This window comes from Microcaecilia unicolor, chromosome 1 (assembly GCF_901765095.1).
Source record: "Microcaecilia unicolor chromosome 1, aMicUni1.1, whole genome shotgun sequence".
In the NCBI taxonomy this organism is placed as follows: Eukaryota; Metazoa; Chordata; class Amphibia; order Gymnophiona; family Siphonopidae; genus Microcaecilia; species Microcaecilia unicolor.
Genome location: NC_044031.1, coordinates 687,704,306 through 687,719,966, shown reverse-complemented (window position 1 = coordinate 687,719,966; position 15,661 = coordinate 687,704,306). Strand labels below are relative to the sequence as shown.

The following is a 15,661-nucleotide window of genomic DNA, read 5'->3' as shown; positions in this document are numbered from 1 at the left end:
GGACCTTGATGTAACAGGCCCTGCTCCACTGGCAGCCGCAGAGGATCATCGACTGAGAGCCTGATCAAGTCCGCATACCAGGGACGTCTGGGCCAGTCCGGACCCACCAGGATTATCCGGCCTGGATGCTTTGCCACCCGGTCTAGCACCCTGCCCAACATGGGCCAGGGCGGGAACACATAGAGAAGCTCTTGTGTCGGCCACTGTTGGAGAAGAGCATCTACTCCCAGGGATCGAGGGTCCCGTCCTCTGCTGAAAAAGCGCGGCACTTGGCAATTGGCCGATGATGCCATCAGATCTAGGCTCGGCTGGCCCCAGCGCTTCGTGATGTCCAAGAACGCCTAAGCAGATAGCTGCCACTCTCCGGGCTCCAAGGGGTATGGCGACTGAGAAAGTCCGCCTTGACATTCATGACTCCGGCAATGTGGGCCGCTGACAGCTGTTCCAGGTTCGCTTCCACCCACTGGCATAGATTCATGGCCTCCTTGGCTAGAGGGGCGCTCTTGGTACCTCCCTGGCGGTTGACATAGGCCACAGCCGTGGCATTGTCCGACAGGACCCGTACAGGCTTCAACGCCAGTACCGGGATGAACTCCAAAAGCGCCAACCGAATGGCTCTGAGTTCCAGGAGGTTGATAGACCACTTTGCCTCTGCAGGAGACCAGAGCCCCTGCGCTGTCCTTCCCAAGCAGTGGGCTCCCCAGCCCGACAAAGAGGCGTCCGTCGTGACGACAATCCACTCCGGGGTCACCAGAGGCATTCCTGCAGACAACTTGTCTGTCTGCATCCACCAGCTCAGCGCCTTGCGCACTGCTGGGTCCAAGGGAAGGCGCACAGCATAATCCTCCGACATCGGAGTCCAGCGCTGCAGCAGAGAGTGTTGTAGTGGTCTCATATGAGCCCTGGCCCAGGGCACTACTTCCATCGTGGCCGTCATAGAGCCCAACAGCTGCACATAGTCCCAAGCCCGAAGAGGAGAGGCTACTAGGAACTGGTCCACCTGAGCCTGAAGCTTGACAATCCGATTGTCTGGCAGGAACACTCTGCCCACTTGGGTGTCGAATCGAACTCCCAGATACACCAGGGACTGAGTCGGGCGCAGCTGGCTCTTCTCCCAGTTGATGATCCACCCCAGGGAGCTCAAAAGAGCAACCACCCGGTCCACAGCTTTGCCGCACTCTGCATAAGAGGGGGCTCGGATCAACCAGTCGTCCAGATAAAGATGGACTTGTACTCCTTCCTTTCGCAGGAAGGCCGCGATGACCACCATTACTTTGGAGAAGGTCCGCGGAGCAGTAGCCAACCCGAAAGGGAGGGCTCTGAACTGGAAGTGTCGGCCCAGGACTGCAAAACGCAGAAAGCGTTGATGAGGAGGCCAGATGGGAATATGCAGGTACGCTTCCTTGATGTCCAAGGAAGCCAAGAACTCTCCTGCCTTCACTGCCGCTATAACAGAGCGGAGAGTCTCCATGCGAAAGTGCCGCACTTTCAAGGCCCGATTGACCCTTTTGAGGTCGAGGATAGGCCGGACAGAACCTCCTTTCTTTGGTACCACAAAGTGAATGGAGTAACGTCCCTTGCCAATCTGATTTTCTGGCACCGGAACGACCGCACCCAGGCGTATCAGGTTGTCCAAGGTCTGCTGCACTGCCACAGCTTTGACCGGAGACTTGCAGGGAGAGAGTACAAACCCGTCTCTTAAGGGTCGGCAGAACTCTAACTTGTAGCTGTCTCTGATGACTTCCAGCACCCAAGCGTCTGAAGTTACTCTGGTCCACTCGCCCAGAAACGAGGACAGGCGTCCTCCAATCTGCACTGGGCCATGGACCAGGACCCCGTCATTGGGTACGAAACCCTGGGGGAGGACGGGACGGCGGTCTCTGCGAAAGGAATGCTGCTTGGGGGAGAAGTTCCTTTTGAAGGAAGAGGGGGCAGAGGAGCCCGACTTGCCCGGGCGGTACCGACGGGCTTCCTGAAACCGTCCTCTGGAGATACCGGGGCGAGCACTGGCCCGAGCCCTGACCTCTGGTAACCTCTTGCCCTTAGACGTGCCGAGATCGGTCACGATTTTGTCCAGCTCGACCCCAAAGAGCAGCTTGCCTTTAAAAGGCAACTTAGCCAGGCGGGACCTTAGAGGCGTGGTCCGCAGATCAATGTTTCAGCCAAAGCCAGCGCCGCGCAGAGACTGTCTGAGCCATGCCTTTAGCCGAGGCTCTCAAGACATCATACAGTAAGTCTGCCAAATAAGCCAAGCCCGATTCCAGGGCCGGCCAGTCAGCCCTCAAGGAAGGATCCGAGGGGGAAGCCCGCTGCACCATCGTCAGGCACGCCCTGGCCACATAGGAGCCGCAAACTGAGGCCTGCAAACTTAAGGCAGCCGCCTCGAAGGACGACCTTAAAGCCGCTTCCAATCTTCTGTCTTGGGCGTCCTTTAGTGCCGTGCCACCTTCCACCGGCAACGCCGTTTTCTTAGTCACCGCAGTGATTAAAGAATCCACGGTAGGCCAAAGAAAGGCCTCACGTTCACTTTCAGGCAAAGGATAGAGGCGGGACATAGCCCTAGCCACTTTGAGGCTCGCTTCCGGGACATCCCATTGAGCCGAAATTAAGGTGTGCATGGCATCATGCACGTGGAAGGTTCTAGGCGGGCGCTTCGTCCCCAGCATAATGGCAGAGCCAACAGGGGCTGAGGGAGAGACGTCCTCTGGCGAGGAAATCTTCAAAATGCTCATGGCCTGCAGTAACAGGTTGGGCAAATCCTCTGAGCGAAAGATCCGCGCTGCAGAGGGGTCATCCGCTCCATCCGAGCGGGAATCCGTCTCCTCCAAGGAATCCCCAAAGGACCGTTGGGAGAACTCAGATACGCTGCCCTCATCTACATCAGAGGAAACAGCGTCCTCTAAGACCTGGGAATCCACCCGAGGGCGTTTACTTCCGGGGGCCTCAACCCCTTTATCGGACAAGGGAGAAGGGGCAGCGTTTTGCATAAGGAAGGCCTGATGCAGCAGCAAAATAAACTCGGGGGAGAAACCCCCCAGACTGTGCAATTCAGCAGCCTGGGCCACAGCCCTAGACGCACTCTCAACTGGCGCTCGCAAGAGCGGGGGAGAACCATGCTGCACATCCAAGATGGCGTCCGGCGCGACACTCCACGAAGGAGCCGCGCGGGAAGAACGGCGCTTAACGTTAGCCGCTTTTTTGCCATCGCCCAAATCAAGGGCGGCCATGGCATGAACGTCTCCCAGCTCAAGGGCGGCCCAAGAAGAAGCCGTCCGAGCAGAGTGGCCGGCCAAGATGGCGGAGGCGAGCAGCAGGGGATGGGCGTTTATGGCGGGAAAAACCGCCGCGCCGGAGGAAGACCCGGGACACTGACCGGCCTCCAAACTGACACCCAACAAGGGTGAATCAGACTTTAAAACCCCCGCATCCCCGCTAGAAGCGCACACGCGGTCCAGGGAGCGATTCTTCGCGCCCTCGCCCTCCGACGCCATAGACCACGCGGAGATCAATCGGGGAACCCCCTGCCCGCTATAAAAAGGTAAAAATTACCTGCTTCTCGCTCCGAGCTGTAACGACCTGGTGTCCCAGTGAGTAGCTGCAATAAACGTTTAAATAAACGTCGAAATAAACGCCCTTAAGGACGTCCAAATTTTTTTTTTTTTTTTTTTAACGGAGGCAGCGGGAGGGGGGAGAAAAGGAGGGACCTGGCGCCACCAGGTTTGCACTTGCTCAAGAAGAGCCCTCAACCCCAGGCACTCAACAAAACCTAAAAATTAGGCTTGGAGGCCTAGCCAGAGCTGCTGCTGTGTGTGACCACCACCTGCTGAGATAGAGAACATGCTGAGGAGTTTCCGGCAGCACATGACCACATATAGGGAGGCAAAAGGATTGCTCTCTATCTCCACCTGCTGGTAGATGGACACAACCCACCAGTCTATGGATTGATCAGCATGATGATATGGAACTCATATTACAAGGAGCGGGGTATAAAACAGCACTTATCTGTTAACAATAATCCCAACACAAACCCATTTCACTAATGGCTTCTTCAGGGGATCCAAAAGGGTTTTCCCCCTGGGTTGTGCTTTAAGTACCATAAATTTGCCACAGAAATTATATTACAATACAGTGTGTGTGTGTGTGTGTGTATATATATATATATATATATATATATACAGTGGTGGAAATAAGTATTTGATCCCTTGCTGATTTTGTAAGTTTGCCCACTGACAAAGACATGAGCAGCCCATAATTGAAGGGTAGGTTATTGGTAACAGTGAGAGATAGCACATCACAAATTAAATCCGGAAAATCACATTGTGGAAAGTATATGAATTTATTTGCATTCTGCAGAGGGAAATAAGTATTTAATCCCTCTGGCAAACAAGACCTAATACTTGGTGGCAAAACCCTTGTTGGCAAGCACAGCGGTCAGACGTCTTCTGTAGTTGATGATGAGGTTTGCACACATGTCAGGAGGAATTTTGGTCCACTCCTCTTTGCAGATCATCTCTAAATCATTAAGAGTTCTGGGCTGTCGCTTGGCAACTCGCAGCTTCAGCTCCCTCCATAAGTTTTCAATGGGATTAAGGTCTGGTGACTGGCTAGGCCACTCCATGACCCTAATGTGCTTCTTCCTGAGCCACTCCTTTGTTGCCTTGGCTGTATGTTTTGGGTCATTGTCGTGCTGGAAGACCCAGCCACGACCCATTTTTAAGGCCCTGGCGGAGGGAAGGAGGTTGTCACTCAGAATTGTACGGTACATGGCCCCATCCATTCTCCCATTGATGCGGTGAAGTAGTCCTGTGCCCTTAGCAGAGAAACACCCCCAAAACATAACATTTCCACCTCCATGCTTGACAGTGGGGACGGTGTTCTTTGGGTCATAGGCAGCATTTCTCTTCCTCCAAACACGGCGAGTTGAGTTCATGCCAAAGAGCTCAATTTTTGTCTCATCTGACCACAGCACCTTCTCCCAATCACTCTCGGCATCATCCAGGTGTTCACTGGCAAACTTCAGACGGGCCGTCACATGTGCCTTCCGGAGCAGGGGGACCTTGCGGGCACTGCAGGATTGCAATCCGTTATGTCGTAATGTGTTACCAATGGTTTTCGTGGTGACAGTGGTCCCAGCTGCCTTGAGATCATTGACAAGTTCCCCCCTTGTAGTTGTAGGCTGATTTCTAACCTTCCTCATGATCAAGGATACCCCACGAGGTGAGATTTTGCGTGGAGCCCCAGATCTTTGTCGATTGACAGTCATTTTGTACTTCTTCCATTTTCTTACTATGGCACCAACAGTTGTCTCCTTCTCGCCCAGCGTCTTACTGATGGTTTTGTAGCCCATTCCAGCCTTGTGCAGGTGTATGATCTTGTCCCTGACATCCTTAGACAGCTCCTTGCTCTTGGTCATTTTGTAGAGGTTAGAGTCTGACTGATTCACTGAGTCTGTGGACAGGTGTCTTTCATACAGGTGACCATTGCCGACAGCTGTCTGTCATGCAGGTAACGAGTTGATTTGGAGCATCTACCTGGTCTGTAGGGGCCAGATCTCTTACTGGTTGGTGGGGGATCAAATACTTATTTCCCTCTGCAGAATGCAAATAAATTCATATACTTTCCACAATGTGATTTTCCGGATTTAATTTGTGATGTGCTATCTCTCACTGTTACCAATAACCTACCCTTCAATTATGGGCTGCTCATGTCTTTGTCAGTGGGCAAACTTACAAAATCAGCAAGGGATCAAATACTTATTTCCACCACTGTATATATATATATATATATATATATATATATATATATATATATATATATATATATATATATATATACATACATATATACACACACACACACATATATACATACTAGAAGGAGCAGCAAAATACACAATCTTCTGCTTTTATTGTTCCTGTGATTTTCTAGGAATATCATTACTTATTTCAAGGCTGAAAACCTGGGGAACTGGGTTCAGTTCCCACTGCAGCTCCTTGTAACTCTGGGCAAGTCACTTAACCTCCATTGCCCCAGGTACAAAAACTTACAGTGTGAGCCCACTAGGGACAGAGAACGTACCTGCATATAATAAATGTGAACCACTTTGAATGCACCACGGAAAGATGATATATCAAATCCCATTACCCTTATTATTTTAATTTCTAATATACTACCTGCAAGCCCAAAACCTATTGAAGTACAAATCAGATACAGTAGGTATTTTCCTGTCCCTGGAGGGCTCACAGTGTTGAGTTCTACGAAAATCAATATAGTAAAACTAACTAAGATAGCATCAGACACGGATGAGTTTGTCCCATAGAGGAATCACTGTCCAGCTTTAACAAGGTCTGTCTTATCCATAAACACAAATGGTTAAATACCTTTCAACAAAGTAAAATAAATGAAAATCAATCCTTACCTTGTCCAAAAGTGTACACATGACCGTCTTTGGTTAATGCAACAGAAAACTGCGTCCCACAAGCAACTTTTTTTATTCCAGTCCCACAGAGAACATCTACTTTCTAAAAACAAAAGTTCACATATTTACATTGTGCAAAAGACCTCTAAAACCCTTCAACTTCCTCCCTGAAAGGATACATATTTCTTAATTCCATTTACAAACCAAAGCTAGCTAAACTGAAAACAAGCACTTTTCCATTTACTTTTGTTCTACCTGCTTGACCAAGGCTGCTCAAAACAGCATACAATGAGACCTGCCTAAATAGTAAACTAGGTTAGTGGTAGTAAGAAATATATGAACTGAGCATTTACTTCTAAAAAATGAGTTGGACAGCACAGGGGAACAGATTTAGGAGCTCAGCACTGACTTCCAGTGCTGGGCTCCTCACTTAGCTTCCTGAATTCAAGGGAATCAATATTTGGCCTAAATTTAGAAACCTTGAGGTTGATATTCAAAGCAATTTAACTGCCCAGAAACGTCTCCTGACCAGTTAAAATCATTTGTTCTGGGTTAACCTCTCATTTTCAGCAGAAAACTGATTCATTCCACTGAAAATGCCCAGTTAGCACCAAACTGAAAACCGGCTATTTTGGGGGTGTTCTAGGGGCAGAGTCAACACTTGGTTTATTAAGTGCTGATATTCAGCACTTAACTGACCAAGGTAATCGCATAAATAAGGTTGCATTAAAGTCAATCCTATCTTTATAGAGTTCACCATGGACGGTAAAGTGATTATTGCACTTAACTGGTTATGGTTTCCCCGGCTGTATAAACTAAATGCCGGAGTCTACACATGGTCTGGCATTGAATTTCCAACTGTCAGCAAAACAAACACTGAGCAATGCTGGCTGAATATCAACTCCCTCAGTTTTAGGATCCTAAGGGCCTAGTTTCAGCCCAAAAGGAGGGGACCTACAACTGGCTGAAATTAAGCACTCAGTGTAGGTGCTTATATTTGAGGCACTCAGTTATCTTTGAATATAAACCTAATTATGTCATAAAAAATATGTAATAATTGTTTTTTTTTTTTAATATTTCTTGGTATGTTTGATCTTCCTGTAATTTTACTTTAGATCTCCTCTCCTTATCGGGGACTATAAGAGGATTTTGTTTTGTTGTTATAATAGTTCTTTGATGAATTTAAAGATCATCTTATCACATATCCTATTTTCTGGACAAGATTTTGTTTAATATAATTGCTTGTTAATTTATGCTAAACATGTTCAATAAAAAATGTAATAACATCTTAGAAAAGTAGTCTATGTTTAATTTAGAATGATTCCAATATACTAGGCTAAGCCCAAACAGCAAGGACCTTCCTTTCAAATCAAGTTACATCAGATCATCTAACCTTGATTTTCCTCAGATATACAACATTCACATTTCTCTCATGCAACAGAAAGTTATTTCATATATGCCACACTGTTCGCTAATAAAGGCGCTAACCTGTGGTGAGGATTTAGCTGTGGAATTTCCTAAACCAAGCTTTCCATAATCTCCATCTCCAAAAGCCCACACCATTGAACCATCCGCTGACACAGCTAAAGTATGATTTAATCCACAAGCAACCTGTTTAAAATAAATATTCTCATTATTTTGCATATTCATGCTCACTGCTGCATTTGAACAAAGCGGCGTCTCTCCTGATATTCAAAAGCCTAAACCAGATGAATGGATGAATTACAGTCATCATGTGACAGATCAAATGCTCTCTTTCAGGTCTGTTCTGGTCTATCATTATAAAACAAGACCTTTATTCTGCAAACATACGCTGTGAATCACCTAAGTCATTTTGGGAGGTTTAAATACTTTTCAAATATTATAACATGGCCCATAAATCTACACTTGAACAATGAACAAAAAAGTGCAATCAGCAAACAATAACAGGTAACTGAAATATGGATCAATTATTAGGAAGATCAGGACATATAACTGTTCACCGAGCCTCAGCAAAGAGATCTGTCTCTCTTTTCTCCCTGGCTAAGAAGCCAGTAAAATCCAAATGAAATGAGCTCCTGGGCCAATCAAAGCCCAGAACAGCAAGTTTTAAAAGTATACTGCAGACTGCCTTTCCAAAAGGCTTAAACAAAAAAACCAGTCTTGGTTCTATAGCAGCTTCGAAACAAACATGCACCACCTGCTGGCCAAACTAGAGAAACACACTGCAAGAATTAATTAAGGCAATTTTACAGGCTTAAAAACACTGTTCTGTCACACAATGCTGTTATGATATGGCAGGTTTGCTATAGCTCTTAGTGATCCTTTTGCATGGATTTGTGTTACTTCATCATGTATTTGGCTCTTAGCATGAGTGAGGTTGTGTAAAAATCTTATACCCTTACTCTAACCCCACTGCACATGCAAAGGAAGTTCAGATTCTTATGAAGTCAACTGGTGAAAAGCTATACTGGAATTGACTTGGGTGCGACTGCAGCATAGTAATGATTCACAAATGGCAGCAAAAAGATAGTACCAGCCCTGACAAAAGCATTACAAGTACTTGAAATAATTAAGCTTTAAATATTTAAATTGTTGCCTATGATACGTGACAGCCTTTATCCACTACTTAGAAATCCATCGTCAGGTGCATTTGAAGGCAAATGCAGATTTAAAAAAACTGAGTTGACCCTGTGCAATGATACCCTTGTTGGAGATGCCATGTATGCACAGTTCATCATGCTAGAAAGTTAAAGAAGCTTAGGGGCCCTTTTACATAACTGTGGGAGGGATAACGTGCGAGTTGCGCGTGTCATATTGGTGCTATCACCACTGATAATTTCAAGTTTGGTGCGTGCCGAATGGGGGGGGGGGGGGGGGGTTCCTGATGGTAATCAGCACCGCAGCCAGGTTGGTACGGGTGGTTAGTGCAGTGGACTTTGATCCTGGGAAACTAGGTTCGATTCCCACTGCAGCTCCTTGTGACTGTGGGCAAGTCACTTAACCCTCCATTGCCCCAGGTACAAAATAAGTACCTGAATATATGTAAACTGCTTTGAATGTAGTTGCAAAATACCACAGAAAGGCGGTATGTCAAGTCCCATTTCCCTTTCCCTTTCCATAGGTCAATGGCTGGCAGTAAGGGCTCAGGCCCTAAATAGTTGCATACTAGTTTTAATTTTTGTGCATGCCCATTTTCTGGCCCATGAAAAAATGGTCTTTTTCCCAGCCGCGGTAAAAAGTGGCCCAGCGCGCCCACACTACCGCAGGCCTCTTTTTAGCACAGCTTTGTAAAAGGACCCTCTACAGAGCTTTAGGCCATGTTAATTAATTTTTACCATGGATTAACTGACAGCATGCGCTAAATTCCACGTGGTCTCTTTTATTCCTATGGTCCATGCAACAACTGTCACACTGTAAGCTTTATTAAGCATGGTCTTTTCTCACATTTTCCCCAGCCCAGGATCCATCAAATGTCATCCATTCATAAGGATTACATGTCCTGCTTTTCCTCAGAGAATTAATGTTAGTGGCAGTTCTTTGCTTAAATAAATTGACACATATATCATAATTCATTCATTAATGGCTTTTTGAAGAATTCCCCAAATATCTGGTTGTTTGCTTGTTTATATGTCCTGATCTTCCCAATAATTGATCCATATTTCAGTTACCAGTTATTGTTTGCTAATTGCACTTTTTTGTTCATTGTTAAGACAATAAACACTATTCAGTTTATTGCCTGCTGTCTGGACTGATAAAGAATCCTGGTGGTCTGTGTGTTGGGTATGTGACTGCTTTCTGGGAACTTTGGGACCACTGGCAGAGTGGCCCCAGTAACCTAGAAATCACTGGGGATAATTTGAGAGCGGGAGACTCGCCCAGAGGAGGTTGGGACCCAGTCAGTGGAAGGAGGGTGCTAGTGTACAGCACAAGCAACAGGTGCAGGCGGACCTGAGTTGTGCTGGGGATAGAGCCTCTAAGAGGCTGTGGGGTAATCCCAGGCGGGTGGTTAGGCTTTTCGTGACACATTGCCAGGACTCACAGAGCACGTATCCTGCCTATGAAAAGGCTACACTACAGATGATATATTGGGCCCAAGATCAGTTATATAACTCCTATTGTGAAAACAGAATAAGCAGGACTGCTACAGACCTATACACAGTGGGTAACACTAGCAGAATACTGCACCTAAGTCACATAGGTAGCCCCCTCATCAAATACCGAACAAGGGACCACAAATTAGAAATGCAACTAGTAATATGCTGCCAAAATTTTAACTGAAACCCTAAAAAAAAATTTGTGTCTGCATGCAGTGCCATACTGGAGAAACAGACATATTTCCTCTTGTACTGTGCCAAATATAAAGATATCAGAGATACACTTTTCCTAAAGCTGACAGATTCCAATAAATAAAATCAAAATAAAATACATAATCTACCATTGCTGTATATGCATTTTATTCTTCCAGTCTCATTAGCCTCAATCTCTCTTTTCTGCTTCCCTCTATTTCCTCCTAATTCTTTCCAGGGTCTACTGTCCATTTGATTTTCTTCTTTTTTCCAGTCTGCCCATTCTCCCTTACATCTGTTTTGACATTAATATTTCTCTTTCCTCCACTTTTCTTTGCTGCCTATCCACTCCTTGCCAACCCCTCTTCCCCAGCATCTTCTCTTTCTCTCTCCTCTTTCCCAACCAATAGTCCAGAATCTCCAAATAGTGCAACATCTTCCCGCTCCAATGTGGCAGGAGGAGCAGAGGCACAAAGCCCCAATATTTTACCCAAAGTTGATCCAAGCTTCACTCTTTTCCCTGGTTGCAGCAGCATGCAGCACTTCTTATTATTTCTGTTCCGGTGCACACGGCATTGAAAGCGTGTGATAAGTAGGTATACTACCTATGGCACAAAATGAGTGGAGGGACACAGGCAAACAGAGACAGGATGATTTTATAAGACAGGCTTCCTTATAGGAAACTAGGATAATAACTGAAACTAATGCATTGATAGTCCACACTTGCCAGTAGTTCATGTTCATGCTCCTTGTACGATAAAAACATGCACTCAATTTTGAAAGGATTTCTCCAGCTTTATGTCTATTATCATTCTTTTAACAAAAGGTTGTAATATGCCATTTTACCTGTCCAATCTGATAGCCTTCCAGCGCTGTTACTCTTTCTGGCAACTTCTTGTTAGAGGTATTCCCCAAACCTAATCTACCGTAATCACCATTTCCAAATGTAAATAGTTTGCCATCAGCTGTCACCACTGCAGAATGTTTAAAGCCACATGACATCTAAAATTTAAAACAAGTATTAAAAGCAGCAATGCCTCCTAAAGGCATCCATGCCTATCTCACACACAGAAATTATTTTTTTTTCTTTTCCCGACCAGGCCTGCTTAATTCTGGGGCTATCATGGTTGTATCTCTACTGCATAAAATTTGTATGCCATGACCTCTCACTTCATCTTTGCTATATAACCAATATGAACAAAGGAGAGATATGGCTACAAACTGAAAAAAAAAATATCAGAGGTGCCCTAGAAGTCTTATATAAATGTGAAATTGTTCTTAAAAATATGTAGTCAGTAAATCTGAGAAATATGTCAGGGAAAGAACTGAGCAGATTGTTCAGAGCATGGGGGGGGGGGGGGGGGGTTCTCTTGCTTTACTTTAGCATGTAACCTAATATGAATCAAATGTAAAGAACTATTAATACCTACCATAATACTAATAAATAAAAGGAACTGCACAGTAAGAAGGAAGAAGATCAAAAAATGTTTTTGTATTATCAAACATTACTTTAAATAATTCTAAAGTATAGGTTTAGTTGGTTAAATTAAGGTAAAGACATCCTTATCTTTTTGCCACAACTTCCTGTGTGTCTCCATCCTAAAAGTCTTTAGTTCAGCACATACATTATTCTTTTTAAATCGCACTTTCTTGATGAAACAGTTCCCTACAAATTGGGGTAGCGATTAACATCTAGATTTCACTACTTGCATAATAATGGTGCCAGTAAGCCAGACAGTTAAACAGGGAATACATGATTTGGAAAACATTTTATTTTTGTTTTATAGAAGAAAGTATTTTGTAGCCATTAGACTTTTGGATTTCTGTTCTAATCTCCAGGATCTGTGAAATCTAATATACTTCATTTAATAAGTGATTAATGTGTTCTTAAACCTGCGCCACTTCTTCTCCTTGTAATGCTTCTATTTGTCTGGGCCTGCGCTGACGATCACTGTTTCCATGGCCAAGCTTCCCATAATCTCCATCGCCCCAGCTGAACACTTCACCACTTTCCGTTAAAGCCATAGAATGGCCATCAGAGCCACAAGATGTCACCAACTGCGTTACAACAAAACCTGTGTAAACAAGAAATTAAAATGTATCACTAAATAGCACTGCATGGTCTAAAACTAAATCCAAGGAATGTAATTTATATTTTCACAATTACAGGTAAATTTCTTACTAGGCAACAGAACTACAACACAAACTATAGAAACCCTCTCCACACTGTTCAACACTACTCTAACACCGCCAAAATGTACATGGAAATGTAAGTAAATTGTAACTCCACTTGTTTTTGGATAACAGTGGGATACAAGAATACATAAATAAATAAATGGCAAAGAGTTCTCTTGTTCAGGTCTCAAGTCAAAATAAAACAAAAATTCAAATGCACTTGACAATATATGTAAGACATCCTCTAGATCAACTGTTTGGCACTTCCTCTACAGTAATATATTGAACAGATTAGAAACATGTTAGTTATTCAGTGTAGGGAACAACTAGAAGAGAGGAGAAAAATGTTAAATATATTTTGGGACCTTTGCTTTCAGTTCTATCAAAAGTACTATAACATAACATAGTAACATAGTAGATGAAGGCAGAAAAAGACCTGCACGGTGCATCCAGTCTGCCCAACAAGATAAACTCATATGTGCAACTTTTTGTGTATACCCTACTTTGATTGTACCTGTCCTCTTCAGGGCACAGACCGTATAAGTCTGCCCAGCACTATCCCCGCCTCCCAACTATCAGTCCCGCCTCCCACCACCGGCTCTACCACCCAATCTCGGCTAAGCTCCTGAGGATCCATTCCTTCTGAACAGGATTCCTTTATGTTTATCCCACGCATGTTTGAATTCTGTTACTGTGTACATGGGTGACAAGTACTCAGATTCCAGCTTTGGAACAAAAAACTGCATATTCCTATATAATTAATATGTTCCCAAAGTGTAAAATTGCATAAAGTAGGTCTAGTAAAGAGCCCATTTACTAAAACGCACACAAAAACATGTATTATTTTACCTTTGATATAGTATCTATTAAAGGGCATAAAAATTTCAGTAAATCCATATTGATGTGATTTTTGCCACATCTAGAAATGTGTTTACATTAACAGATGCAGCAATGCACTTACTTTATTTGATAACATGCCTCACACCAGTATACTTTGAGGCAAGTTACAAAATAAAAATTAAAACAAAATATAATTCTTACAAATAAAACATTCAAAAATTAAAATAAAAAGCAACCAATTATCATTAAAATAAAACTAAACAACCAATACATTTTTGAAAGCACCAGGCTTTCAACTGTTACTTAAAATTAGTAAAAGATACAATACTCCTCAGTTCCAATGGAATCTCATTCTACAATTTCAGTCCCATATACCCTAAAATACAAGAGGATGTTGATTCATATTTGAGGAGATTTTTGAGATGAACGTTAACACGCTACATGGTGCATAAGGCAATAATAAGATAGACCACCCCCAAAAGATGCAATGAACTAAACATAAATTTTAAACTTCAATGTACTGGTAACCAGTAGGACTTTCTCAGTAGGGAAGAAACACGATCCAGAGTCTTCTTATTATGTAATAAACTGTCATTCTTCCCTACCACTGGCGTGAGTATGGGACAAGCACGTAGGATCTCTAAGGGAGAGGAAGGCACAGTAGATGGTATGGATGGGCAGACTGATAGGCCATATGGTCTTTATCTGCTGTCATTTTCTCTGTTTCTATGAGTAAAAGACCAGTTGCAGCCCGATGCACCCTTCCATTCTGAAGTGGTTAAAGAGGCTTCTTGCTGCAACTCAGCTCCCTTCTTCAAGGTAATGGAGCTCCAAGCCCGAAAATCTCCCTTACCACTTGAGGTAAAGGGGCTCCCTACTTTGGGGGAAGAGAGCTCCCCAATCTCTCCTGCCTTGCTTGCCCTTACAGATTAAAAGGCCACACTGAACACTAAATCAGATGTTTAATTAACATTTAGGAGGGAATTTTACAAGCCTTGGGCACCATTCACCTATACAAACAGCTCTGTGAAACAGCAAAAATGTATATATGGTGTTACTTGTACACGCAGCGCTCTATATATATGAAAAGATGGTATGGTCTGGGTTGTTTTACAGAGTACATATGTATTCTGTATTTTAGCATGGCAACATATGTATAGCTTAACATTATTACCTTTTGACATTTACACTTCTATGCTCAAAGTCACACATAACACTTGACTATCTTGTCTTTTTGGACTGGGGCATGGAGAAATATATAATGGCTGAGCTTTGCTCACTTGTTAATCCACCACCCCTGGGACAAAGTTTGACATACTCAGGAAGACTCCCTTCTTCACATTTATTCTGCCTGCATGTTTATAAAAACTATTACATATATATGTATGCTACCATGGATTAGAAAATAGTGCTATATACACACATGCTCCCCATGTGAAGTTAATTTTGGGGTATGTTTATATGTATGCGTGTGGTGCCACATATGATGAACATCTTCAGCAGTACTCTACATATCTTTTAAAGCTCTATACTCACTGAACATTTTATAAAATAGTGGTTTAGTTTCAGACATCCATTTTTCCACCTATACAACCTATATCATGGAGGCATTAATGCATTTTGGTACATAGACCATTCTGTGCTTATGGCTAAATTCTTTAATGAGGCCTATTTATTGTTTGTTTGTAACATTTATACCCCACATTTTCCCATCTATTTGAAGGCTCAATGTGGCTTACAAAGTATCGTAATGGCGATTGCCATTATGGTTGATAACAAATACAAGGTTGTGTTATGGTCACAGGTAGAAGTGTTTCAGGCGTCATGGGGTCGAGGATAATAAATTGTCCAGTACGATCATAGATTATCTTGTGTTGCTGGGTGTGGGGATTTATGTTGGATCGGTGGGATAAGCTTTTTTGAAGAAGTGGGTTTTCAATGATTTCCTGAAGTTTAGGTC

The 15,661-nt window shown here is 43.8% G+C and overlaps 1 protein-coding gene across 1 annotated transcript in view; it reads right to left on the bottom strand.

Moving 5' to 3' along the window:
* The window catches only part of HERC1 (HECT and RLD domain containing E3 ubiquitin protein ligase family member 1), a 736,289-nt gene that overhangs the window by 80,890 nt on the left and 639,738 nt on the right, over window positions 1-15,661 (bottom strand). The window contains exons 66-69 of the mRNA XM_030188195.1: window positions 12,580-12,761; window positions 11,533-11,688; window positions 7,907-8,029; window positions 6,419-6,521 (exon numbers count right to left, since the gene is read on the bottom strand). Of these exons, the coding sequence (XP_030044055.1) occupies window positions 6,419-6,521; window positions 7,907-8,029; window positions 11,533-11,688; window positions 12,580-12,761 (564 nt within the window). The remainder of the gene's footprint in view (window positions 1-6,418; window positions 6,522-7,906; window positions 8,030-11,532; window positions 11,689-12,579; window positions 12,762-15,661) is intronic.